Here is a 23,379-nt window from a genome sequence, read left to right on the forward strand (position 1 = left end):
AGGCGAGAGAGAGGCTGAAGACACCGAAGAAACCGAAGAAACCGAGGAAACCGAAGAAGCCGGGCTGAAGCAAGGCTGAAGTCGGTGCCCAGAGCTTTGAAGCAGTCACGTGACTTTCCAGGCTTCGGAGGCCCTTTCTTGCTCTCAACTCTCATGGCCCTCCCTTTTTGGTGCCCTCGACACATCATCGCATCGGCGCGATTTCCGTATTCAGTCATCACGGAATGGACCGCACCACGCTCCACCCGATTTCACAGGAGCTGTTCGAACTCCTGCACAACCCCAACCTAGAGACTCCCACACGGAAGCACGAGCTGCCGAGACGAGCGGCGGGTAGCTTCGGTAGAGACGGCAGCACCGCGGAACACACCACCAGGTCTCACCCAAGCGCAATCCTCCTGCGACCGTCAGCGCGTCGACGTCGCCTTGCGTCGATCATTGCTCTTCCGAGAAGTTTGTTTTGCTGCAGCTGCTGCCGACCCACACGAGAGTGGTGGCCCAAACTCGTGGGCGTGCCGTCTTTGCCAGGCCCGCGTCGATGGGTCGGTGCAGTCCAAGATCAGGTTACTGGATACGCGCTTTGTGCGACGTGTGTCAGCATCGATGATGGTGTCGCGTTCTGAAGCGATGATCCGAGGGTCTTTTTTCGCACAGTCCCAGGATCATGCCGCTTGGACTTTTCGCAGCCGCGTCGATTAGCGATCAATTAGCGATCCAACTGGCCCTTGGAGATCGTGGACCAACCCACTCAGGCACTGCTCAAGTCGATCACTTCGTCAATTCTTTCATGTTACCAATTGGGCAACCCGGTCCTACGCACAGTGAGCGTGAGTAACGGTCCCTGAGCGATTTTGCTGCTTGACGCGGTGAGTTTCATCACCATGCATCGCGCCCAGCAAGCTTTACTCTCCCATTGACTTTGGCTTCACCGTAACTTTCACACCCCTCGACTGGTCCCCACATTAGCCTTTCTCGCCTTGCCGTTGTTTACGTGATGGGAAGCATGGCGCCCGAGAAGATGGAAGGAAGGCTGAACCACGTCAGCGGAAACTCGAGCCCGCACGCCAAGAAACCACACTCTCCCGCATCACGCCGCCGAGGCCCCTCATCACGCACGGGTGTGTCACCCCATTCCCATCCTCATGCAAATACGATACGCCGCGGTCTGTAGATCCCTACCTGCGAGGGCGGGCGGGCAGGCCGAAAGCACTCACCTGCATGCGTCGTGTCATCAGCGTGCGCCCTTTGCCCTGGCCTGGCCTTAGTCTAGAAGGGCTTGGCGTCGCTGGTTCGCTGCTGCACGGGACGAGCGCCTGCATGGTCTTAGGGTAGGTACGTACACGAGGCCGCTTCAAGCCTGTCTGGCACCTTTTGTTGGGGGGCTTGCTGGATCGGCCGTAAGGTTTCGTCGAGAGAACCGCGCTACTGTGCGCTTCAGATGTGTTAGCTCACGCGACAAGGCTAGGGGCGGGTGGCGAGCTGATGATGTTGGGAAACGCCCGGAAGGCTGGGGGCTGGCGCTCATGTGGCCAGGTGATTTGTGATGAGATGCCTCTGGCGGAAGATCGTGATGTGGAAGCGCCAAGAGAATGGAAAGCGTGGAGGGAGCGTGGGGGCGTTTGGTCAGGTCCGGGCAGTGCCGCGGACCGGGTAATGCTCATTCAGGCAGTAGGTAGGTACTGTCAAGGCTATGGTACAATCGTGTGTAGCGAAAGCAGAGTGTATGTGGTCGCTCAGCTCCAACGAGCGAGGTCCGCACCAGGTTGCAAACAACCAGATTTCCCTCCCAACGACGGGCAGGTGGCACGCCGGCCAGCTCCGTCGGTGTCTAGTTTCCCAGTGATCCGTGTATACAATTCGGCCTCCCGGGTTCCCACGTCCTCCCCCCAAATCAACGCTCGCTCGCTCCAAACAAAGGTTCTAATCCACCAAGCCGGGTGTGTGTCAATCGCTCAAGGAACTCCAACGCTCGAAACAGGCCAGGAATCCAAACAAAATCTCTCGTGTCGTTCATCGTATTCGGAAACCATCCATAGAGTAAAAGTTGGTCAAGTGATAGGTGTCGGGTGAAGTAAAAGTCGTCGACGGCCAAACTAGAAAACGGCCATGTTCTTGAAGCAGGGATACTGGGCCAAGTTGGGGACCAGATTGGTACATCTCTGCCAAGACGTAAAGGCCGGGAGGAACATTCCAGTGTGGTTCGTCAGGCCGCTCTCGTTCGTAGGGACAGGAAATTTGGCGCCAAAGTGGACGTATTGGCTGTGCCGTGGACTGCTCCCGTTGGACCCCGGGGGTGTAAGCATGTTGTTGGTGGGGTTGTTGGCAGCAGACGAAGGGAAACAGTTGAACTGAGGGCCAGAGAAAGGGTGGTGAGGATACTGCTGAGCCGGCAGCGGATCCAATTGCGGCACCGGCTTCAGCCCGGTATCAAAGGTGAGCATGGAAGAATCAAAGGTTTGTTCCTCGGGTGAGAAAACCGGGCTGGAAGGCAGGCTCTCGATGGGGTCCTGGCTGAACTGCGGGCAGTAGGAAATGGCTTCCCGGAGTGCATCCAGAGAAATCCGGCGCTTGGGGTCGACTTCGAAAATGCGTTGCAGAATGCAGTTCAGCTCGTCCGAGACTGGCAGAATGGACTGCAGGAAGTTGCGATCACGCATGAACGCGCGGAAGGTGGAATCATCCAGCGAGGCTCGCTTCCAGGGATTGCGTCCGCAGGTCAGATTCACGAGGATCACTCCCAGGGACCAAACGTCGTTGGAGGCAGATGCGTAGCATGCGAATGGCTTCGGGTTCGCTTGTTGGCACTCTGGTATTGGTGTTAGAACAGACCAGATTGAGTAACTCGGAATGAGACACGGGTGCTTACCTGGTGACATGTAGAATGTCGATCCGCATCCAAAGTCCGAAGTGATGTGATCCCGGGTAGCCAGTCCAAAATCGGCAAGCTTGGCAGTCCATCCGTTGTTCAAGACCATGATGTTCTCAGGCTTGAGATCGCGGTGGAAGATGTTCTTGGCATGGCAATGACGGACAGCGTCGAGAATCTGCAGGAACACGGCCTTGACCTTCGGGTCCTTGCCAACATAATCGTTGTCTTCGGTGATCCGGGCAAACAAATCTCCTTCGGGGCAGTACTCCAAGACAACATACGTGCAGTCCGGGGCATCCACGATTTTGTGCACGCCGACAACGTTGGAATGCTCGCTGGCAAGGTAGTGCAGTTCAATCTCCCGTTTCTGGAACGTGCGTTGTCGGTCGTCGAGGCCGAGCTTGTTCAAGGCTTTGACGGCATACTGGATCCTTGTGACCACGTCCTGCGCTCGGTAAACGGTTCCATAGGCGCCAACTCCAAGGACTCCGGTCAACTGGATCCGACCTGCCAAAACCTGGCCTATCCTCTCATCTGGGCTATATCGACCAGATGGTTGGGGAGAAGCCGGAGGAGTTGGAAGCATAGTCAGGAAGCTTCCGGTGGCCTCCAAGTAGGAACTGGAGTATCGGAAATTCAACGGCGACGATCAAACATGAGCAGTTGAACAGACTCAAAGAAAAATCCGAGGAGGGTTATCGAGTCCGGTGAAAGGTCGAGTTGTATACGGCAAAGGTCAGAACTCCGAAACAGATAAGGAAAATTGAGGGAGTGGATGGAGCAAGTGAAGAACGGTGTGGCCGGTGGGAGAGTCGTCTAGTATTAGGTGCCAGGGGACAGTAGTTGAGGTAGGTCGTCGAAAGCCAAGGGCGGGGCGAAGGCAAGAGAAAGCTGAGGGAGTGAAGATCCTCTTAAAGTGGATATGTAAGAGGAGTGTGTGAGGGGGGGAGAAGAAGAAGGGACAGGTTTGTTTGGGATTGCGAGGGGTGGAATGCAGGATTCCTAGGCCAGTCGATCGTGCGGCCCATCCAAGGCTTTTGAGAGGCGGCGGCGGAGCATGAAGGGTTGATGAGGTCCCTTAACGGGTACGCTGGCAAGACGACACATCTCCATCTCTCGCAAGCTCGACGTTAGATCGCTCAACGCACGGCCCCTAGTTTTCATTAATTTAGCTGCGTCAACCATGTCATGCCCGCATGGCTAGTGCAAGCCGTGAAGACGCGCCTATTTTGTCGCGCACGGCCTAGGCCGGAAGAGATCTAGCGCCGCGGTTTCGAAATCGCATCCTTGCCAGCTCGCTTCCGTATCACTGGTTCGCCGAATTAAATGGGCAAGCGCCACTGCGGGCGCCTTCGTGAGCGGAGTGGAGCCATGATGAGTGGTTGCAGCCTCGCGCTCGTTTCGCACGGCATCTGGAAGGGGGGTCCCAACGCGCGAGCCGCTCGGAAGAAGGCGTCGCGGAATGCCGTGCCAACGCGCAGCAGATGGGGTGGCAAGTCGAGGCTGGCGATTGGATGCTGCGGCACGCGCCCAGCCAACCGCAGAGCTCAAACCCTGCGTGCTGGGGCAGGAATGCGAGCAGGTTGACGCAGCCAATGATGGCGGAGCAGGGGCGAGGCCAGCGATGCACGCGATCGGCCTTTGCACCCAAGCACCGATCATGCCCCACGCGCCGGTGAGACACCCCCCTCCGTGCTGCCGTGCCGTGGGGCGTTGCATAGCATCCCGGCCTGCGGAGGATTGATTATGCACGGCAGGGCTAAACGGCACGCAGTGTGTCGGCCTCGTCAGCGCCATCGATAGCCTGCAACCTTATTCGCCTGAGACTTTTCCAACAGTGGGTCGCCCAGCAGCTTGCATCTTCCTTGGCCCCGCGACGGACTGCATCCCTTGCTGCAAGCGTGAGGTGAAGTATTTTTGGGACCAACCGAAGCGCTTCGCGGTAGGTGTGAGACCCGCAAATGCTCTCCCTTCCAAGCAACCATGGTCTGCGCTCCGGCAGCCTTCGTACCAAGTCGTACGTACCCTCGTATCCACCATGATGTTGCCGGGGGAGGGGCTTGCAGACAAGTGTCTTGAGCCAACCATCCCGCCTCCTGATTGGCTGCCTGATCGTTTCTCGTCCGGGTGCTCTGCCTCAAAACTAAAAGTGAGGCTTGCGTCAACTGTCGCCCCACTCATTCGACGGTGATTGGTCTCCTCAGCAGCATCTAGCGTTTCCCTGCCGCACAAGCTGGTCGACGGTGATTGGCCATCGTGGGACTGTTAGTGCATCGACTGCAAAACGGCTTGATCCCAGTCGGCGCAGATCATGTGCCCTTCATCATCAAACCTACTGCTGGGGCGCGGCACCGTAGACTTTCCGCCGGAAGGAGATAGTGCCAAGCTTTGTCGTCCTTCGAATCGCGTCGGGCGTGAGTCATGACGAGATTTCTGTCAGCTCGAGGGCCTGTGGCAAATGCACGGGGTGGGCCTCATCAGTCTGATTATTGCCTGTGCGAGCATCACGTGAGCGTGGCTGCGCTGAACTCACGCCTCCCAGGCTCGCCCGGCGACTCCACAATAGGAGACTGCCGGGGCTGGCCCGCTCGCTGCGATCTTGGCAGACATACACTTGCCATGCTGATCGGGCGTGGAGAGGCTTGCGTTGAGGAAGCCCGCTGCCCTGCCGCGGCCTGAATGGCAGCCTCTTTCCATGCATGATTTCCCTGAATTCTGCCTCGTCTCCAGTGCCTAAGACCGGGGGCTGAGGAGCCTAGGCCGTGCCAGGCTTGCCATCATCTCCAAGTCAGAAGTCCGGCTCCGCATTACTTTTCTCGCCCCACTCCACCACTTCGTATTTGGTGGTTTGCCGCTACACCAGCTCTCTTCGTCTCACGAGAGGCGCCTTGCCACTCTTGGCTTTGTTGGTGTGGCGTAGCCTCGCCTCTTGCTGATGTCGAGGCGGGAAGATGACGAGTTTGGCGGCGCATACTTCATCATCCGGCAGCATCCGCAGTCAGCGTACGGAGTCTTTGACACAGTGCATGATGTGAGCACGTTTCGATTCCTTCGGAGCCGAAATCTCTCCGGTGCCCTGCGTTTCCTCCAGGCGCTCGACGAGAGGCTCGAGGTTCTGACTCGTAAAACTCAACATCCCGTTGAACAGTGTTGTATACTTGCTTCCCAATTCGAATTGATCCGGGGAAGCTGACCAGTCGTAGCGAGGCAACTTGAAGGTGTTCTCGTGGCCCCCACGTGAGTTGCCGCAGGACAGCTGAGCTGTGAGCGCATTCCACTTTTGGCAACTACGGATCACAGTGCCCAGCGCGGGGCAGCACGTCGTGTCTTTGCCAACCCTTACGTTTGATCCTCCACCTCACACTCGTCTCATCACCCACTGCGGTGCTGCATTCGGCGGGCGGCTAGCATCTTCGAAACTCGTAGCCGCCGAAGATTTCTTCAAACAGCGTAACCGGCAGCGCCGTGCGCCGAGATCGAGCAGCCGGCAATCCAGGTCTCGTCAACCGTCGGGTTCGTTGACTGCCATTGCTATCCACATCACGTCCTTTTACACGACTGTGCCGGTGCAAATTGCGCGCGTAGCGAAGCGCTGCGAGCCTGCGGCCTTGCCAAGGATCCAGGCGCGCGCACTTCGGGTGGAACAACCCGTTTGTCATCACGCCTCTCTGCTGGCTTGGCTCGAGACTCTCTCAGGCCTCCCACAAATTCTGCCTGGCAACTTAGCCGATCGGTCAAGATTGCCTGCACGCGTACGGCGTAGTAGTTGGAAGGGTGGTTGGTGATCTCGGGGAATTATTCGATTCCAACGCGATTCCTCGACATTTGTTGGTAAGCCTTCGCCGATTCTCTATAACGCCCATCCGTGGTCTAGACCCAGATCCATCCATCGCTCAGCTCTGCAGTCATGACAGTGCAGGCTGTGGCTTGAGTATCTGCGGATCGTTGGCTTGGGATGAACCGCACATCATGATGCAAGTAGGTCGAACCGTGGTCAAAACCACGTGGTTGGACGTCTGGACTCAGCCTTGTGGACGAGGGCGGCTCGCTTGTCATACCTCCGCGACTGTGCTCTTCGGATGGTGTTGGAACCTGGCGTTGACAGTTGCGGTTGTGTTGCGAAACGCCACGGTGGCATCGCAGGCTGCATCCTCGAGATGGCCTTCGAAGACTCCGGCCGAGTCTCGCCCGCCGCCTTTGTGCCTGGTGATCGCCTGCGATGCCTTGAAATGGTGTTCCATCTTGACCTTGGCATTTGCGGCTGCGTTGCGCACGCCACGGTTTGTCACAATCTTTGTCTTCGAGATGCACATCGCTGACTCCGGCCGAGCTTCGTCCACCTGAACTTGACCTTGGCATGGATAGCCACGTCGTAAACGCCTCACCTGCGTCTCGAACGAACATTGGTCATGATCGCCTTCGTGTTTGAGATGCACGTCGGCGACCACGACCAAGTTTTGCACTCGTCTCGGATGATCGCTTCGTCCAGCATGATTGGTGTTGGAACGCGAGCTTGGTCTCTGCGACGAACGGCGTGGTCCTCATCGCTGAGATGCATGTCGTGGACTCCGGTCAAGTCTCGGCCCTCTGCCTAATGATCGCTTCGTTCCCGTTGGGTGATGTTGAAATGGGGGCTTGAGCGGTCGGGGTGTGCACGCCTTGGTGCGTTCTCGGCTTCACCGTGGCGATGGATCGTGGACTCGGGTCGAGTGTCGCCCTTGGTGCCTGGTTATTGATGCAAACGCAGGTCGGTGTGGATGAAGAGTGATGAAGGATCATGAGTGGATTCTCCATCGATCAAGGTACTCTCGGTGTGCGATGCGCATACTGACCGCAGGTTTGTTGCCTGCTGGTCATCTTGAACGTGGTGAGATCAAGCGAGGGTCTCGCTTTGGCCGAGGCCTGGAGCGTTGTACAGCACGGCGAGGCCGTCTGGGCTGGATGCCTCAGGGCCGCGGCTGATGCTCAAGAAGCATGCTTGGAAGTACGACAAGGAGGGCGGTTCTCTCATCCGCTTGTGCCTCAGGCAAATATGCACGCCGGCAGTGTTCTCCCACGTATGCCCGCGAAGCAGCATCACCCACCTCTTCTCCCTCGTGACTGCACTTCTATCCCCAAAGCGATGTCATCCGTTCGCCTCCTACGATGGTCTATTGCGAGGTTCGACATCGGTGTCGGTTTGTCGTCGAGAGTGATAACGTGCAACGAAGTGAAGCCATGCAAGGTACAGGCAAAGCGGAGGCAGCAGTGCGGGGATCAACTACGCACGCACGGGCCACATAGAAAAAAAAGATGAACCACACTTCCCACAGCCTTGGAGTTGTCCTTCCTCTCCCCTTGGAGGTATGTCACTCTGCACACCCAGCGACTGGTGGCCAAGCTAATTGCAACTCCGACAGTCCATTCCCGCCAAAATCCTCGAAGATGGTGGAAAAAGTGTGGGTTACGTACAGTACGCAGCATCCAAGCACACGACCTCCCCATTTGCCCACGCTCACATCCCCGACCACGCAGATCAGGTGCACAAGCTGTGCCAGGAGTCCGCCGACCAGATCCTCTCCGAGTTCAAGCCGAACCTGATGGTCGCCATCGGCGGCGGCGGCTACGTTCCCGCGCGCATCCTCCGCTCCTTCCTCAAGCGCGACGGCAACCCCAACATCCCCATCCAGGCCATCGGCCTCTCGCTCTACGAACAGATCGGCACCGACCCGCAGGTCGAAGAGATTGGCACGAAAGTCACTCGCACGCAATGGCTCGATCTCAGCAGTCTCGAGATGGCCAACTTGATCGGGAAGAATGTGCTGATTGTGGATGAGGTGGATGACACGCGGACTACCCTGCAGTATGCTGTCACGGAGCTGGAGAAGGACGTTGCGACTGCCGCGCAGATGTCGGGTAGGCAGGGGGAGAAGACGAATTTTTCCATCTTTGTCCTGCACAACAAGGATAAGCCGAAGAGGGGGCATCTTCCGCAGGATATGATGAGTGAGGGACGGTATATTGCCGCGCGGACGGTGGGCGATGTGTGGATCAACTATCCCTGGGAGGCTACGTAAGTTGACCATGCATCTTCTTTGAATACCTGGGCCAGTCCACTGACAGCAACATTTACAGCGACATCGATGAGCACGATAAGATGGCCGCAAGCAAAGCCTAGAGAACGGTGGATATCAGAGGCATGGCATGCATGGCGTTAAACTTGGCTGGAGAGGAGGCTCGCCGTTCCAATTCCCACCTGCTTGCCGTTAAAAAAGAAATAGACCAGCTCGCGCCTCATGATTCTGCTCTGAGCGCGACGCATCTCAACCAAAAAGCAGATCATCACCAACTACACCCCATCTCACAGTCTCCTCCCACCAACCCGCGAACCACCAAACCACGGATTCCCCCTCATCATCGCCTCAGGCGACATAGAAGCCTGCAACCTCGCCATCATCATCTCGTCACTCTCAGCCTTCTCTCCAACCCCAATCTCCATATCCTCCTCCTCACTACTCCCACTACTATCCCCACTAACCCCAGGTACCTCAATCCTCACCCTCTTCCCCTTTCCCCCAAAATCACAAAACATCTCCTTCCCGTTCATCTCCAGCCACCGCAAACACACCGTACACCCCACCGGCCCGGCGATCTGTTTGTAAAGCAGCCAGCCTAGACTTCTAGTGCAAGTGGCGGGTGGTGGGTCTTTCTGACGGCTGCTGCCTGTTGTGCTGCTGTTGGCGCGGATGGAGAGGAAGGCTTGGTGGGTTGCTGTTGCGTCGGGGCAGAAGGTTACGGTTGAGAGTTCGTGTTTGCAGGTTGGGAGGACGGTGACTTTTTGGAGGGGAGTTGGGTTAGTGGGTGATGGAGGGGGGAGGAAGAGGAGCGGACTGTACGTGTTACTGCGCACATCTTGGTGAGTGTTGTGGAAGTGGACGGGCCTAGCTGAGGCTTTGACGTGTTGGCTGCTTGTCGTCTTCAGGGAGATATTTTGATGGCTATGGCAAGGTGAATGTCGCCAATCTATAACATCCCCTTGAGAGCTCGGCGTTAACGGAAGATACATGTGCTATTCATCCCGTTACACCGCAGGGTCTGCAGCAAACCCACTTGTGTTCCTGTAACCTGCTGGCATGATATTGCTCGAGTGTAACCAACACGGCATGGGATACGTTGGCCAGCTAAGAGACCAGCACCTCTGTACTCGCGCCTTTTGGCGTCTCGTTGACACAAGTCCATCGTACAGAAATATGTGCACTATACTCGTGATCAGCAGTAGTGCACCACCTCAATCACCCCCAACCCCTGCCTAGTCTCCATCAGCTGCAGGCAATCTGTCCCTCAACCACCTCATCGTAGCCTCCGTGCCCTTCTCCAGAACCCTATGCCCCGGCACGCGGAAGACATTCCTCCCTACCTCAAAATTTCGTAGACCCTCCTCCCAGAGCAGACCCACCTCCGGAGGCAGGTACGCGATATCATTACTCATGAGGTTCACAACGTGATATCCTCGCAATGATTCAGCGGTGACGGAAGCGAACTTGTTATCGTTTGCGGCGAGAGTGCGTAGAGCTGGGTAGGCTGCGTGCAGATCAGGCAAGGCACCGGGGATGCGATTGGCGCTGATGTCTAGGGCTTGAAGGCGCGGGGCTTGCAGATGGGTGACTAGGAGGTCGAGTGTGATAATATTGCATCGGCTAATATTGAGTTCTTGCAGAGAGAGGATGGTGAGATCGATAGAGAGGTAGACGCGCTGCAGTGGGTTGCCTGAGAGGTCGAGGGAGCCGAGTCGATGCGCGAGGCTCAATGCTGGTGGTACGATGGAGAGCGTGTTGGACTGGAGATGGATATGCTTGGGTTCGTGATGCTGCAGGAAGGCTCCGAGACGATCATCAACATCGTCGGTGAAGCCGCATCCACTGAGATCCAAGGCATCGCGCGCTTTCAAGATCCACGGCGTCGTTTTGGACGACTTGTCGAGGGTCTTGTCCCCTTCTGCGCTGTGACCTGTGTCTTGTTCGCCCGCATCGGCGCCTGCTCCCTCTGTCGGCTCGAGTCTTGCTTTCAAAATTCGTTTGATTTCTCCAGCATTCAGCGTGAGGAACTTCCTCTCTCTCAAAGGGTTCGATGCGAGCACGAGCGACTCCAAAGCATCCATGCGTGCGATCTCTGGGTCGAGAGAGCGTAGCTCGTTGCCCGTGAAGTTCACGTTCCGCAACTTGCGCAGAGCGGTGAAGCCTGGGGGTATGTCCGCAATTTTATTTTCGCTGGCGAGAAACGTATGCAGCTGTGCCCAGTCGTGCATTGGCGGGAGATCGGTCAGCTTGTTATATGACACGTCGAGCGAGCGAAGCTGCGGCAGACTCAGTTCGCCGTCGAAAGTGAGCGCAGCGAGCGAATTGTTCGCCACATTTAAAATCTGCAACGTTGGATGGCCGCCCCGGCCGCCGACGGGAAAGACGGATGCGATGAGTGCGTTGTTGCTCGCATCGATGTCGGTCAGCGTAACACCATGTAGCGAAGCCATCGGTAGCGCCGTCAATTGGTTCCCGGAGACATTGAGCACTCTCAAGCTCATGAGCTCGCGAAGGGCATCGGGAAGACTCAACAGGCGATTAGACCTAACATCAAGGCTCTCCAATCGCTTCAGCTGGGCTATCGACGACGGTAGGGCGCCGGAGATGGCGTTATTCCCAAGCTTTAAGTCCTTGAGAGTTGAGATCTGTGCAACGACCTCCAGACAAGAGTTATCTAGTCGGTTGTTGGAGAGATTAAGACTCGTCAGCCTCTCGAGTCTCCGCATTCCGATTGGCAACTGGGAGAGGCGATTTCCGTGCAGATCAAGCGTTTCCAGCCCAGCAAATTGATTGCCTTCGGTCTGGTCGTCCATGTCGAAGTCGGCAGCTGCTCGATCGGGAAAGACTGCTTCAGAGAGCTCTTCGATCTCGTTATCGGCGGCGTTGAATCTAGTCAAATCGACTGCTTCTGCCCAGCTTACGCGACTCTCCTCCATGGCTGCAGCATCGTACATATTGAGGACCTCGGCGGGGATCTGCTTCAGCGCCATTGCGGCTATGTTGAGTTTTCCATCCGTTCGAGCAGCATTGATGCGATTACTCAGGATATGCTTCTCATCCCGAGGAGCCTGATTGAAGGGATCCAGCTGCAGATCGAAGCTGGTTTGGCTAGTAGAGACAACTACGTCCCCAAGAGCTGAGTCGTGCTTGACGCTCTCCTTTCGAGCTGCCGCCTTAGCTGCAGCAATTTGTTGCCTGAGCGCTGCGGACGAAGTTTTAGGGACGGCAGATTCATGACCATGTGTGGATTGCTGGGAGCCCAATCGCAAAGTCTTGGCCGGAGTTTTGTTGACATCGCTAATTGTAGAACCAAACGCGCTCGACAGGGAAGCGCGGGCGTTGGTAGGCCTCTCAATCAAGGTCTTGCTCAGCGGCCTCGGTTTCGGAGCTGGGTGGCGGTCCAGGTTTGCAGATGGAGTCGCAGGCTTTGCAAAGGCCTTACTGGTCGAAGAGTGACTTTCGACTTTCCCATGATCTGATTGACGCTGGAAACTACTGCTAAGATTCCTTCGGATGGGGGTACTTGACGGATCGCCCAAGCCGATGTTCGATGATCGCACGGCTGCCTTTGCACTCGCAGGAGGTTTGATTGCACTCGACGGCAATCCGGGCTTTACAAAATTTCCGTCACTGGTGCCCGGCCTACTGTTGGCGGTACCGCCATTGCGACTCACGCTGGAAGCGGGACGTGGTGGTGGGCCCATAAGACTTTCGGGTGAAAAGAAATTCGACCGTCGGCGGTCGCCCGGGGTTGATGGCAGGCTCTGGAGACTTTCGATGGTTCGGTCGGAGAGGGATGGCCGGGAGGTCTTCTTGGGTTTGAGAATATCTGGCGCGAGTGTGGTCGCCGCATGCTCAATCGTAGGCTCATCGTTTGCTCCTTGTCGCGAAGCAGAGCGGGTGGTGTCAAGTGAGCTGAGTCGATCATGGCTCTCCGTGTTTTGGAGATTCTGGGAAGACTTTGCAGACGAAGGAACAGGGGCGCGCGCATTTGTGCGAGCAGTCGGTTTCACGGCAGTTCCTTGTGAAGTGACTCTCCTTGTCGAGTTGTTCGGCGCATAGTTGGAGCCATTGTTTCTTGGCACAAGCGTGGAAGGTGGAGGTGGCTGCGCGAATGGCGGAACGGGGGGACGGATTACAGATTTTGTCGGAGCATTGCCAGGCCGTGGAGCCTCTGCGATGCTCTGTGATCTCTGTGGAACTGGAATGGAAGATTTGGCTTTCAAGACCGGTAACCTAGTCGGTCGAGGGATGCCTGACAGCTTGTTGACGGCGGTGGTGGGCTGGTCCGCCTCGTCCATTGCTGTGGTGTGGGTTTTGCCGGGGGTGGAGTGAGCAGAGGAGACGAGCGATCATCATCGGACCCTTCCATCTCAGAGTCGGCAGATGTGAAACGCCGTCGCTGTCATCAACGGTCGGGCACGATTAGATTGCGAAGACGTTGCGCTCGGGGCTCGGCAAGAGTTCTGTACCTGAGCCCGCGAGTGCTGGAGAGGGGCCGGGGGGTTTTAGGGTGTTGGCGCTAACGGGATGCGGCATAGTGCGGCACGAGCCGGGGATCTGTGGCGGGAAGCCAAAACGCCCGCCTTCACATTCCCGCCTTCTCATTCTGTCCGTCGCTCCACCATCCTCTCATTCTCTCGTCTCCTCTCCCTCGTCATCCTTCTCTTCCACACGCACAACTCGTTCAGCTGCATGCACAGAGTGTTGTCACTTCCTCCCGTTCCTTGCGCAACCTCCAACACCGCGCGCCGACCCTGTCTGTACCTCCGCGGCCCCGGCATCCCGCCCGTTTGATCGACACTTGACTCGTGCGCGCTGTCTTGAACCACGTTTCCCCGTCTTGGAGCGCACTTTGGAATACCACAGCACACCCACCCCACCGCTCGCGCTCTTGGGGCAATGGATGAAGCACAGCTGTCGCAGGACAGCTTGTCCAGCTTGAATGCGGCGGAGATTGAGCAGCCCGTCACACCAAACCCTCCACATGCAACCCTGCCCGAGAGCAGCACGGCAGCCGTCGCGAAACTCCAAGCCGGACGAATCGACAATGCCACCCAACATATGACTCCCCCGCCGTCTACCCAGCTTCCCTCCTCCTCCCAGCGCGGCAAGGCTCGCACCCCGACCCCGCCAATCTCACACATCTCCACCCCGCCGCCCACCAACGAAATGCCCACTCAGTCGCAACCCTCTCGCGTCCGAGCTGGCTTTGCAGACACGATGACCCCCGACCAGATCGCCGCTGCATCACCGGAAGAACTGCGTACCAAAGTCACCGACCTGCAAGCCTCGTTACAAGAAGCGAAGATGAGCGCGGCGCATCACAAGCTGCAATACCAGATGCTGTCGCAGGAAAGCGCCGCCGCCATCGAGCGCATGGCCGTCGAGGCTCGCATGTCGCAATACGAAAACGAAGTGATTCACTTGGCCGAGCAAGCAAAGGCCGCCGCCACCCCCGTCCAGCCTTCCGCGTTCGTCGAGGGCATGATTCCCGTCCAGAAAGACCTCTACCAGCGAATGTGCGGCGAGATCCAACAACTGACGGCAGAGCGCAACTACCTTGCAGACGAGCAAGCGCAGAACGAGAAGGTCATCATGCGCCAGGACTTTGAGATCGCCAGTCTGACCGACAAGGTGACGCTGATGCGTGAGCGCATTCAAGAACACCGTCAACATATGCAGCGACACCGTAGAGCGCAGCAGCCTTCTTCCCGAGTGGACAGCACGCCGCGCTCAACATACAATGATCCCCTGCGCAGTGGTGTCAGCAGCCAAGAGCAACCACAGCCTTTCGCCGCTCTTTTGCAAGCCTCCGAGATGGCGAGCCAAGAAGCCCACCGACCCAGCGACACAAAGAAAGGCCATGCCAGGAACACCCACAGCATGTCCAGTCTACCCGCGACCCCAAGCCACTCGCAGAAGCGACAGCATTCATCGCTCTACTACACTCCACACGGTCGGCAATCAGAGCTCAAAGTTCCGTCGACCGCGCCCTTGCCTCGAACCAGCGCGATGCGCACCCCAGATGTCTACTCTCAGAACTCTCTCCCGATTCCGTACTCACAAGGCCCCCCATCCGACGGCACCGTCTCCGCACCCGAGGACGACGACGATGACAGCGAGGCCGAGACGGAGATCATCGAGCAGGACGAAGTTTCAGAATCTCAGGCTTCGCGCGCGGCCTCGCAGATGCTGCGATCGAGTCGAGAGCATCCACAGCCAACGCGCGGGAGTTTCACGGGCAGTGGTGTGCTGCAGAGAGGAAGCAGCGGAGGGGACAAGCTGAAGCAGACGAAGCTTTTTGGGCAAGTGAGGAAAGCTTCCGCAAGCCGTGATGATGAGAGACCGTCGAAGAGGGCACGGGTTGGTCAGCCGGTGGGATTGGGCATTGTTGGGGTGAGGGATTGAGAGCTTCGGTTTGCTTGATATCAATGTGAGCACACTCCGACAGGTTTTGCTGACGGATGAATGAACGCCATCTTGGTGGGCGGGTATGAGCGACAGCTTTGGTCCTCACCGTCGATATTATTACCCCGGGTGAGTCGGTAGCAGACCATCCACCACCCTTTATCAATATCACTTCAAACGCACACCCTCACTTTTCTCTCCGATTCAACGTCACATATGGTCTCCATCAACATCACCCCGTAAGTGAAGTTTCCTCATGCCTTCCAAAGTACACATGTGCTTCTTAGCCCTTATTTATCTCCTTCTTCTACTTTCTGTATCACACGCAAGAAAGACATACAGCAATTGTCAACCACATGCCGACAATGAAAGGCAAACACCTTCGTGCCGAGCACCAGCAGCTATCAGCTGCTGTCAGCCGTCACTCAACAAAGGTACCTGCCCACTCTCCTGCCTCCCTACCGTCGACAACAAGCAGCTACTAACAAAAGCATCCAGCACACTCAAGTCCGCAAGCAAACCCTCACGACAAACCCCTCGAACACCCACCCCATGCTCACGCGCGCCACGACCACAAGCCTAGTTCAGAACGCCGTCTTCAACACCCAAGAACTCCTCGAGACAATCCTCCTGCACCTTCCCAAACCCCAGAACCTGCTCGCAGCCCGGCGCGTGAACAGCCACTGGAACGCCGTGATCCTCACCTCCACCCCCCTCCGCAGGAAAGTCTACCTCACTCCCCAGCCAACATCAAAGCACACCCCCTGGCTCTTCGACGCCAAGAGAAAGACGTTGCGCCTCTGCACCTCACAAGAATGCGAGATGCCTGGAGCCCTGTGGACGCTTCCCGCCACGCTCAATTCCGTCTTCTTTTGCGTGGAAGGGGTGGGAATGAGGGACGGGATTACGAAAAGAGTGCAGAGAGCTGAGCCTGTTCTGTTGAGGGCGAGGCCAGATATGAGCGGCGCAAATGCGGAGGAGAAAGGGGGGATATGCGAGGGGATGCTGGTTTGTCAGCCTGCGTCGAAACAAGTTACATTCGAATGGGTCGTTGAGAGGGTGGGAAAGGGCGATGTTCTAAGCAGGAGCAGCAGGAGCGGGAATGGCAGTGGGCGATTAAGGAAATTCATCACGGACAAGGTGACGAATGAAAGGGGCGTGACGTTTGGGGATTTGATGGGCGCTGTGAGGGATGCGATTAAGAGGATGCCGGGGGGTTTGGGGACGGATGGGAGCGAGTGGTCGGTGGTGGTGGAGAAGAGTTCGCTGTGGCTTAGTGGGGTTGTGTTCCCTACTGAGGAGGATAGGGAGGGTGTCGAGATGGGAGCTGTGGGAGGCAGGGCTACTTGACGGGGAGGCTGAGTCGGTGTTGTCGTGACGTTTGCATTGGGAGAATGAGAGATGATGGACGTGGCGATGAGGCCGCGTGATGGTGGCAAGCGCAGGATGAAGTGAGGTCTGATGCTTCGAGAGCTTTGTGTGAGCGTTTACAGTACTCTCTTCGCAGGGCAGGGATGGAGGAATCATGACAGACATATCAATTGTGCCAAAAACATTTGGTGCTGTATTCTCAGATTCATCTTCGTACATCTGCCTATGCAAGCTACAGCTCATGCCCAGCCTCGCACTATGCAATCCCACATACACATTCCCAAGCCTTTCGAAAAAAAAACGCTACACTGACACGAACACTCGCCAAGTCGCAAGCAAACGCCATCACCCAGCTAAAGTTTACTATACCGATACTCCCTCCCAAACAGCGAGGGCGCCTTGGCCCCCGCCCACCGCACCCACGCGCTCTCGGGCCCCTGTCGAGTCCACCAATTCAGAAGCCACAAAATGCCCGCGAGGATGACGACCGAAGCGCAGATCGCCGTGACGACGGCAAAGGAGTCCGAGTACGAGTCCTCGACGGGGGTAGCGAGCTCGGAAACGCGGAGGACCTGCATGTTGGCGTCGAGGGCGGCGACGCGGAAATGCTCGAATTCGCGCTCGTAGGGCGCGAGGTCGAAGGACTGCTCGAAGTGCCGCTTTTCTTGCGTTTGGATGGCTTCGAACACGGGCTCGCGGATTTCGCCGGTGTTGGGGGCGAAGGCGTTCGTGTTGGGCTCGCTTTGCCGCCGTACTCCGTGCAGTTCCCACGAGTGCACTTCGGTCGCGCCGTTCCAGCTCATGTACAGTTGTCCGTCTTTCAGGCGTGCACTCGGAGGGTAGACGGGATTGCCCATCCAGCCGTGGAACTTGAAGACGCGATAGCTCTTCACGCGCTCCCACCAGAAACTCCAGGAGGCGGCGAAGTGGCCTTCGCACACCACTTCGCCGTCGATTGTGTGTTCGGACCAGGCGGCCGTGGCGCCCCAGCCGATCAGCATGTTGCCGTTGGGCAGGCGCTGCAGCGAGCCTTGCGACGCGGCTCGCGCTTTGCCGAGCGAGATGTACTCGTGCAGGACTTCTGCGGTAAATTTGTTGGTGTCGAGTTGGAGGATGAGGCCCTTGCTGTAAGGGGCGTCGACGTGCAGCGGGCCGGCGATGCCGTTGTCGAGGAGACTGAGGATTTTGTCTTCGAAGGAGAGCCAGCGGGCGTGGTGCTGCCATTGGAAGCCGGTAGCCTTTCCGTCGGATAGGTCGGTGAATTGATTCGTGGAGCGATGGCCGCCGAGGATCCAGATGATTTCGCCCGAGGAGCCATTGATGTAGAGGACGTGATGGAAGTGGCGGGAGGAGAGGAGGAAGTTGCCGTCCGGATCCTTCTCAACGCTGTTGATGTGGTAGAAATCAAACGGCATCTCCTTGACATAGCCGCCGAAGGGATGCCAATAATATGAATCCTCGGCTTTGAAGTGGTCCGATGCTCTCCACTGGAACACAAGTCGGCCTGTAGCAATGTCGACTTCCTGGAAAATGCAATCCGTGATCCAACCATCCTGCGGGTGACCCCATCCCATTGCTCGGAGATCTGCGGTGGTGTCGTTGACAATCGATAGGATCGCCGTTCCATCTTCGGTGAGTTGGAATTCGTGAAGGTCGGCTTTCAAGCCGTGGCCGACGGCGTGAAGCTCGTGAGCGACGGTGTAAGTCGAGTCGAGCATGACGACGGAGCCCTGGCCGGACGAGCCGTGCTTCTCGCCATGCCAAAAGGTGAGGTAATCCTCGCCTTGGTAGCGCTGCACGCGAAAGTTGGTCACCTGGCCAAAGTCCTCCGACATCCACACCAACTCTCCATTCGAGTCCTGAATCACGGGCCCCGGATTCTCCACCGATTTGTCGTAAGGGCCGATGAAAACCATGCCGTCGTCACATCGCTCATCCCGCCGCGCGAAGATGCCATCGGGAGACCGGGGCGCAAACGAGACGTATTGCGCGGTAGGATAGGAGCCGTAGACGACGAGATCATAGAAGAAGTTGCGGGCGCCGGGAAGGAGCCAGGCGAGGATGGGCAAGATGCCGCGGTGGATGAAGGTCAGTGATAGGATGATGCCGATGAGGCCCAGCAGGGCGAATGTGCCGATGCGCTGCCATCGCGCAAAGGTGGGCGACCTGGACGAGCAGCAGAGCCTGGAGGAACGCATCAAGGCCGGAGACACGGCGGGGTGGGCGCCCCTCGTGGCATGTAGAAGGGGCGTTGGACGCGGTCACTCGGTCCCAGGAGTGGAGTGAAAGTTGGAACGTGCCCAGTGGAGATCAGTATGGCATTGCGCAGCACGAATGTTGCTTTTCCAGCAGGTGTTGATATGCGAAAGGGGAGAAGCAGGGAGAAGCGCAGTCCAAGAAGAGCAGGCGAGCGAAAAGGCGGTGCGATGTAGGATAGATGTGAGGGGGCAAAATAGATTCGCGGAGAAAATGCGCCTGGGGATGGAGAGTTGGTCGCAGGTCGAATGGGCTATGGAGGTTAGTCTGCTTGGCGCGGGCAGATTGCGTAGATGGCAGCGTCGAGCCAAGCGGCGTCTGGGCTCGGCGCGGCAAAGAAAGGTGAGGAAAGTCTGGAGCAGATAATGCGTGGCGACGCTGCGGGCTGCGTGTGGCGGGCGGCTGTTCCGTCCTTATTAGGCTCGCGGCCAATGCAGATAGAGGCGATGCCCTTTTCAGCCAAGTTTGCGAGGCTAATCTCTCACCAATTCAGGTACTTTCGGCCGTCGGTAAACACGGCTTTCGCTCTCGCCCTCGCCCTCACCTACACAGCCTCCCTTTCGCTTGCGCGTCTGGTGTGGTGAGGTGTTGCATGTGGATCAGTCTGCTGCAGAGATGTAGATGCATAATAAGCCGGCGGCAAATGTCCCGGAACTCCCGGGAGCGAAGAGCAATATGACCGATCTCAAGACATCATCTCGCATGCATCCTGTTCGACGAGCGCCCCCGGCTTCGACCTTATTTAGTTAAGACTTGAGGGACTCTTCGTATTCGTGCACGACCATGTACATACTAAAAACTTCACGGCAGACGATTGGATGATTCACTTGCTTCTTTCTTTCAGTCATAGACCGGTCATATCTAACTACTGAGCACCACTCATCCGCTTTGCATCAACGTAAGCAGGCGGTGGTTCAACGCCAGGAAAGTCCATTAACGCCTCATGCATTCTCCTCCTCATCCTCATATTCGCTCATCGTATCTTTACGACGCCTTGGAGCATCCCGTGCACGCACACTTGCCGGGCTCACACGGGCACTTGCCGTCCGCACCACCGCAGTTGCACTTGGTTCGCTCTGTCTCGTAGTTAGCCCCCTGCCCGTACACAAAAGTGCATGGAGAAAGTAATATCACTCACCCTTGCCATCAATCTGCACCTTCTCCATCTGCGCCTGCTCAGCCGAGGGCACGCCGCTCAGAATGGAGCCCTCCGGCTTGCCCGTCTTCAGCGACGCAAGATGCTTCGCCTCGTTGTGCACATCCAGCACCTGCTTAGATCCCTGGTCGTAGAACGCACGCACGCGCTGGCCCGTCGGCGTGTTAACCGCAGCCTCAAAGTACGAGTTCAGCCCGAGCCAGCCCTGGTGCGCGCGGTCCGACACGCCCAGCTTCTGGTCCACCTGCGCCGTCTTCTCCGACACCCCGTACTTGGCGTCGAAGTTCTGCAGCGCCGACATGAAGCGGTTGCTCACGCCGTGCTGCTGGTCGAGGGCAATGGCGCGCTCGATCGCCTTGTCGCTGACCACGTAGCCGTGCGCGAGGTACTCGGCGAGGATGCGCGAGCGCGGCTTGTCTTCTTGCGAGAGATTGTCATCGTGCTCGTCGCTGGTGGTGCCCGCTGCTGCTGCTGCACCGGTGGTGCCGGCGGAGGTGGAGGTCGAGGTGGCGCCCGGGGCGGCGTTGGAGGTGACGTGCACAAAGGCCGAGCCGAGCTGGGTGTTGTCGAGGAGCAGAGCGGTCTTGGCAGCGGTCTCTTTCTCAAACTGCACGACGGCGGTGCGGGGAGCGTCGGCGTTGTCGGAGTTGTTGTTCACGGTGATGTTGGAGATCTTGCCGCTGCATTGACCTGTCAGCACTGCTGCTGTGTTTGGAAGTAAGAGTGAACTTACCAGAAGCTGAAGAAGTCCTGGACTTCCTTCTCACTCGTTTGGTGGGAGATGCCCTGAACGTGGACGGTGTTCGACATGATTGCGATGGTGGAGATGATTGTTGGGATTCGTGTATGAGTTTGGTACTGTGGGAGAGAGGACTGGAGTCAAGTTGTTCAATTGAAGAGGTGATGGAAGAGTCTTCAAGTGTTTGTAGGAAGAAGTACGGAAGGGACAGAAGGTCTGTTTGTGCCTGCCTTGATATTTTTCCAACCCCTTCCAGAACCAGCAAGCACATGCAGCTGCAACGCAACGTACGTCATCCGCGCCTGCCGACATGCATGATGCGCGAAAGTGGCGCAGCACCCCTCTCGCATCAGCCACATGCTGCCTCCTACGGTGGCGAGGATGACGCTGAGAGGAGATTGCAGCCTGGCAAGGCTGGACACGTCTGACACCTCTGGGATGAGGGGAATATTGATCGACTACAGTGAGGCCGTCTACAACTTCGCCCTCACATTCGACCCCATCGCCTTCTCCACCTCCGGCGCATCCCTCTTACTCCACTCACGCATCAACTTGCGCTGGATCTTGCCGCTCGCCAGCTTCGGCACCTCGTCCACAAACTTCACCCCGCCCACGAGCAGCTTGTGCTTGGCCACCTTCGTCTTCATCCACTCCTGGATCTCCTTCTCCGTCACCTTGCCCTTGGCTTCTTCTTGCAGCGCGATGTACGCGCGCGGCCACTCCTCGTCGTGCAGTATGATGCCCACTGCTGCCGCGTCGGCGATGGAGTCGTGCTCTAGGAGGACGGCTTCGAGTTCGGCTGGGAGGGTGTTAGAGTTGTCATATTACCATCTTAGAGTGGCGGGGACTTACCGGGCGCCACTTGTAGGGCATTGACTTTGATCAACTAGGTGAGGATATTAGCGAGGAACGTTAAGGGACTAAATCGGCAGCATCTCTCACCTCCTTCTTCCGGTCGACAATCCAGAACAGATGATCCTTATTGCACACAGCTACGTCTCCCGTGGCCAGCCAGCCATCAGATGATATCGTGTCTATAGTGGCTTGCTCATTCTTCCAGTATCGTAGACACACGTTCGGCGCGCGGATAAACAGTTCGCCCGGCGTATCGTACCCAACCTCCTTTCCCTCGTCGTCAACGAGTTTGGCCTCGGTGTTTGGGATGAGCTTGCCGACGTTGCCGTCTAGGATTCGTGATCAGCCTGGTAAGTACAGGGATAGTGTGTGGGTGAACGTACCGTCGGATGGATCGAGTTGTAAAATCGAGCCGCAAGTAACCTCTGCCAACGAAAGTCAGTGAAAGTTTGCTGGCACGCTGCTTTAGGAATACTCGCCCGTCTGGCCCCATCCTTGCTGAATGCCCACCTTGAAATCCCGCGAAACGGCAGCCTGCAGCTCCTTGGGCAGCGGGGCCGCACCGCACAGTACGCTCTGCACACTGCTGAGATCGTACTTCTTCGTCTCCGGCCGCTTGTTCATCATCACCAGAATCGGGGGCGCGACCTGCAGATGCGTGATTTTGAAGTCCTGGATGTGCTGCAAAAAATCGACGTACACGAAAGCCTTCATAATGTAGGTGGGGATGAGCAGGCGTGTGGCCATCAGGTTGGCGTAGAGCTGGCCATAGGCGTGGTAGAGGGGTAGGAAACTCAGCCATCGCTCCTTCGGCTTCTCGCCCTTCTTGAGGCCTGGGTAGTAGCGCATGAAGACCGTTTGTTCCACGTTGGCGATCAACGAGTGGTGAGAGATGCACACGCCTTTGGGAAGACCAGTCGTGCCCGACGAATAATTGATCGTGGCCACAGTCTTGACAGACTCCTCAGCGCTGAACTCCGGCCAGCGGTACTTCTCCGCGTCGGCATCGCTCGCCAGCATCGCAGACCAATCCTTAACGCCATTCCTCGGCGAGCACCTCCGGTCGCTGAACTGGAAGATCCGCTCCTTCGGTAGGCCAGCCTGCTTCGCCGCCGCCACGGCATTCTCCACCATATCCGGGTGCGCAAACAGACATACCGCCTCGGTGTTCTTGAGCTGATGCACGACCTCGTTGACCGTGTAAATGGGATTCACCGCCGAGAAGCAGCGCCCCCCGCCCACAATGCCGAGGTAGGAGACGGGGATGAAGATGTGGTTGGGCGAGTAGATGAGGCACACCTCGCCGCGCTTCACGCCCAAGCGGTCCAGGCCTAGACTCAGCCGCTTGACCCAGTGCACGAGTTGCTTGGGTGAGAGGTTGGTCTTGGGGTTTTTGGCATCGTGCCACACGGGCTGGTCGGAGATGGCCTCGCCTTTGGGGAAGAGGAAGTCGAGCACGTTGACTTTGGGGATGTGGAGATCCGGGAAGTCGGATTTGAAGACCATCTTTGTCGTGTTTCTTGCGAAGACGGTGGCCCCAATGGTCTGGTTAAGATGCAGACGGTCGGTGCAGATTTACATTCTGGGGGAGAGGCTCAAGGCAATATAACCAGCGATGACGATCGGGATGCAGCCGACCAGCTACCGGATGATGCCGAGGCTGCCG

The 23,379-nt window shown here is 57.4% G+C and overlaps 11 protein-coding genes across 11 annotated transcripts; 4 read left to right on the forward strand and 7 right to left on the reverse strand.

The window, feature by feature from the left end:
* Nucleotides 1-1,292: 1,292 nt before the first annotated feature.
* Nucleotides 1,293-2,259, forward strand: BDY17DRAFT_15265 (uncharacterized protein). Its single transcript, XM_033729640.1, has 2 exons — nucleotides 1,293-1,332; nucleotides 1,403-2,259. The coding sequence occupies exon 2, from the start codon at nucleotides 1,483-1,485 to the stop codon at nucleotides 2,068-2,070; it is 588 nt and encodes a 195-aa protein (XP_033594208.1). The 5' UTR covers nucleotides 1,293-1,332; nucleotides 1,403-1,482; the 3' UTR covers nucleotides 2,071-2,259.
* BDY17DRAFT_244363 (kinase-like domain-containing protein) lies at nucleotides 2,094-3,455 on the reverse strand (the record flags this gene model as incomplete). Its single annotated transcript, XM_033730524.1, has 2 exons — nucleotides 2,094-2,806; nucleotides 2,867-3,455. The coding sequence occupies 2 exons, from the start codon at nucleotides 3,453-3,455 to the stop codon at nucleotides 2,094-2,096; spliced, it is 1,302 nt and encodes a 433-aa protein (XP_033594209.1).
* A 3,179-nt stretch (nucleotides 3,456-6,634) lies between these two features.
* Nucleotides 6,635-7,552, reverse strand: BDY17DRAFT_15271 (uncharacterized protein). Its single transcript, XM_033729642.1, has one exon. The coding sequence runs from the start codon at nucleotides 7,271-7,273 to the stop codon at nucleotides 6,740-6,742; it is 534 nt and encodes a 177-aa protein (XP_033594210.1). The 5' UTR covers nucleotides 7,274-7,552; the 3' UTR covers nucleotides 6,635-6,739.
* Nucleotides 7,553-8,151: 599 nt separating this feature from the next.
* Nucleotides 8,152-9,118, forward strand: BDY17DRAFT_15194 (hypoxanthine guanine phosphoribosyltransferase). The gene is made up of 4 exons (XM_033729635.1): nucleotides 8,152-8,212; nucleotides 8,269-8,321; nucleotides 8,384-8,921; nucleotides 8,984-9,118. Exons 2-4 carry the CDS (start codon nucleotides 8,294-8,296, stop codon nucleotides 9,024-9,026), a joined length of 609 nt encoding a protein of 202 aa, XP_033594211.1. The 5' UTR covers nucleotides 8,152-8,212; nucleotides 8,269-8,293; the 3' UTR covers nucleotides 9,027-9,118.
* On the reverse strand, nucleotides 9,072-10,035 carry BDY17DRAFT_15310 (uncharacterized protein). Its single transcript, XM_033729647.1, has one exon. The coding sequence runs from the start codon at nucleotides 9,912-9,914 to the stop codon at nucleotides 9,210-9,212; it is 705 nt and encodes a 234-aa protein (XP_033594212.1). The 5' UTR covers nucleotides 9,915-10,035; the 3' UTR covers nucleotides 9,072-9,209.
* A 122-nt stretch (nucleotides 10,036-10,157) lies between these two features.
* Nucleotides 10,158-13,226, reverse strand: BDY17DRAFT_307003 (uncharacterized protein; the record flags this gene model as incomplete). Its single annotated transcript, XM_033735082.1, has 1 exon — nucleotides 10,158-13,226. The coding sequence occupies one exon, from the start codon at nucleotides 13,224-13,226 to the stop codon at nucleotides 10,158-10,160; it is 3,069 nt and encodes a 1,022-aa protein (XP_033594213.1).
* A 318-nt stretch (nucleotides 13,227-13,544) lies between these two features.
* On the forward strand, nucleotides 13,545-15,527 carry BDY17DRAFT_289354 (uncharacterized protein). Its single transcript, XM_033732347.1, has one exon. The coding sequence runs from the start codon at nucleotides 13,828-13,830 to the stop codon at nucleotides 15,334-15,336; it is 1,509 nt and encodes a 502-aa protein (XP_033594214.1). The 5' UTR covers nucleotides 13,545-13,827; the 3' UTR covers nucleotides 15,337-15,527.
* Nucleotides 15,528-15,555: 28 nt separating this feature from the next.
* On the forward strand, nucleotides 15,556-16,870 carry BDY17DRAFT_289355 (uncharacterized protein). Its single transcript, XM_033732348.1, has one exon. It carries the CDS (start codon nucleotides 15,889-15,891, stop codon nucleotides 16,684-16,686), a length of 798 nt encoding a protein of 265 aa, XP_033594215.1. The 5' UTR covers nucleotides 15,556-15,888; the 3' UTR covers nucleotides 16,687-16,870.
* Nucleotides 16,871-17,060: 190 nt separating this feature from the next.
* On the reverse strand, nucleotides 17,061-18,905 carry BDY17DRAFT_307006 (ASST-domain-containing protein; the record flags this gene model as incomplete). The annotated part of the gene is made up of 1 exon (XM_033735083.1): nucleotides 17,061-18,905. The coding sequence occupies one exon, from the start codon at nucleotides 18,903-18,905 to the stop codon at nucleotides 17,061-17,063; it is 1,845 nt and encodes a 614-aa protein (XP_033594216.1).
* A 1,188-nt stretch (nucleotides 18,906-20,093) lies between these two features.
* On the reverse strand, nucleotides 20,094-20,929 carry BDY17DRAFT_243361 (RNA-binding protein Vip1; the record flags this gene model as incomplete). Its single annotated transcript, XM_033730423.1, has 2 exons — nucleotides 20,094-20,799; nucleotides 20,853-20,929. 2 exons carry the CDS (start codon nucleotides 20,927-20,929, stop codon nucleotides 20,094-20,096), a joined length of 783 nt encoding a protein of 260 aa, XP_033594217.1.
* Nucleotides 20,930-21,131: 202 nt separating this feature from the next.
* BDY17DRAFT_289358 (4-coumarate-CoA ligase) lies at nucleotides 21,132-23,331 on the reverse strand. Its single transcript, XM_033732349.1, has 5 exons — nucleotides 22,193-23,331; nucleotides 22,097-22,138; nucleotides 21,801-22,042; nucleotides 21,711-21,744; nucleotides 21,132-21,657 (listed from the first exon to the last, which is right to left on the reverse strand). Exons 1-5 carry the CDS (start codon nucleotides 23,217-23,219, stop codon nucleotides 21,332-21,334), a joined length of 1,671 nt encoding a protein of 556 aa, XP_033594218.1. The 5' UTR covers nucleotides 23,220-23,331; the 3' UTR covers nucleotides 21,132-21,331.
* Nucleotides 23,332-23,379: the final 48 nt, after the last annotated feature.

Source organism: Neohortaea acidophila (genome assembly GCF_010093505.1).
Source record: "Neohortaea acidophila strain CBS 113389 unplaced genomic scaffold BDY17scaffold_1, whole genome shotgun sequence".
In the NCBI taxonomy this organism is placed as follows: domain Eukaryota; kingdom Fungi; phylum Ascomycota; class Dothideomycetes; order Mycosphaerellales; family Teratosphaeriaceae; genus Neohortaea; species Neohortaea acidophila.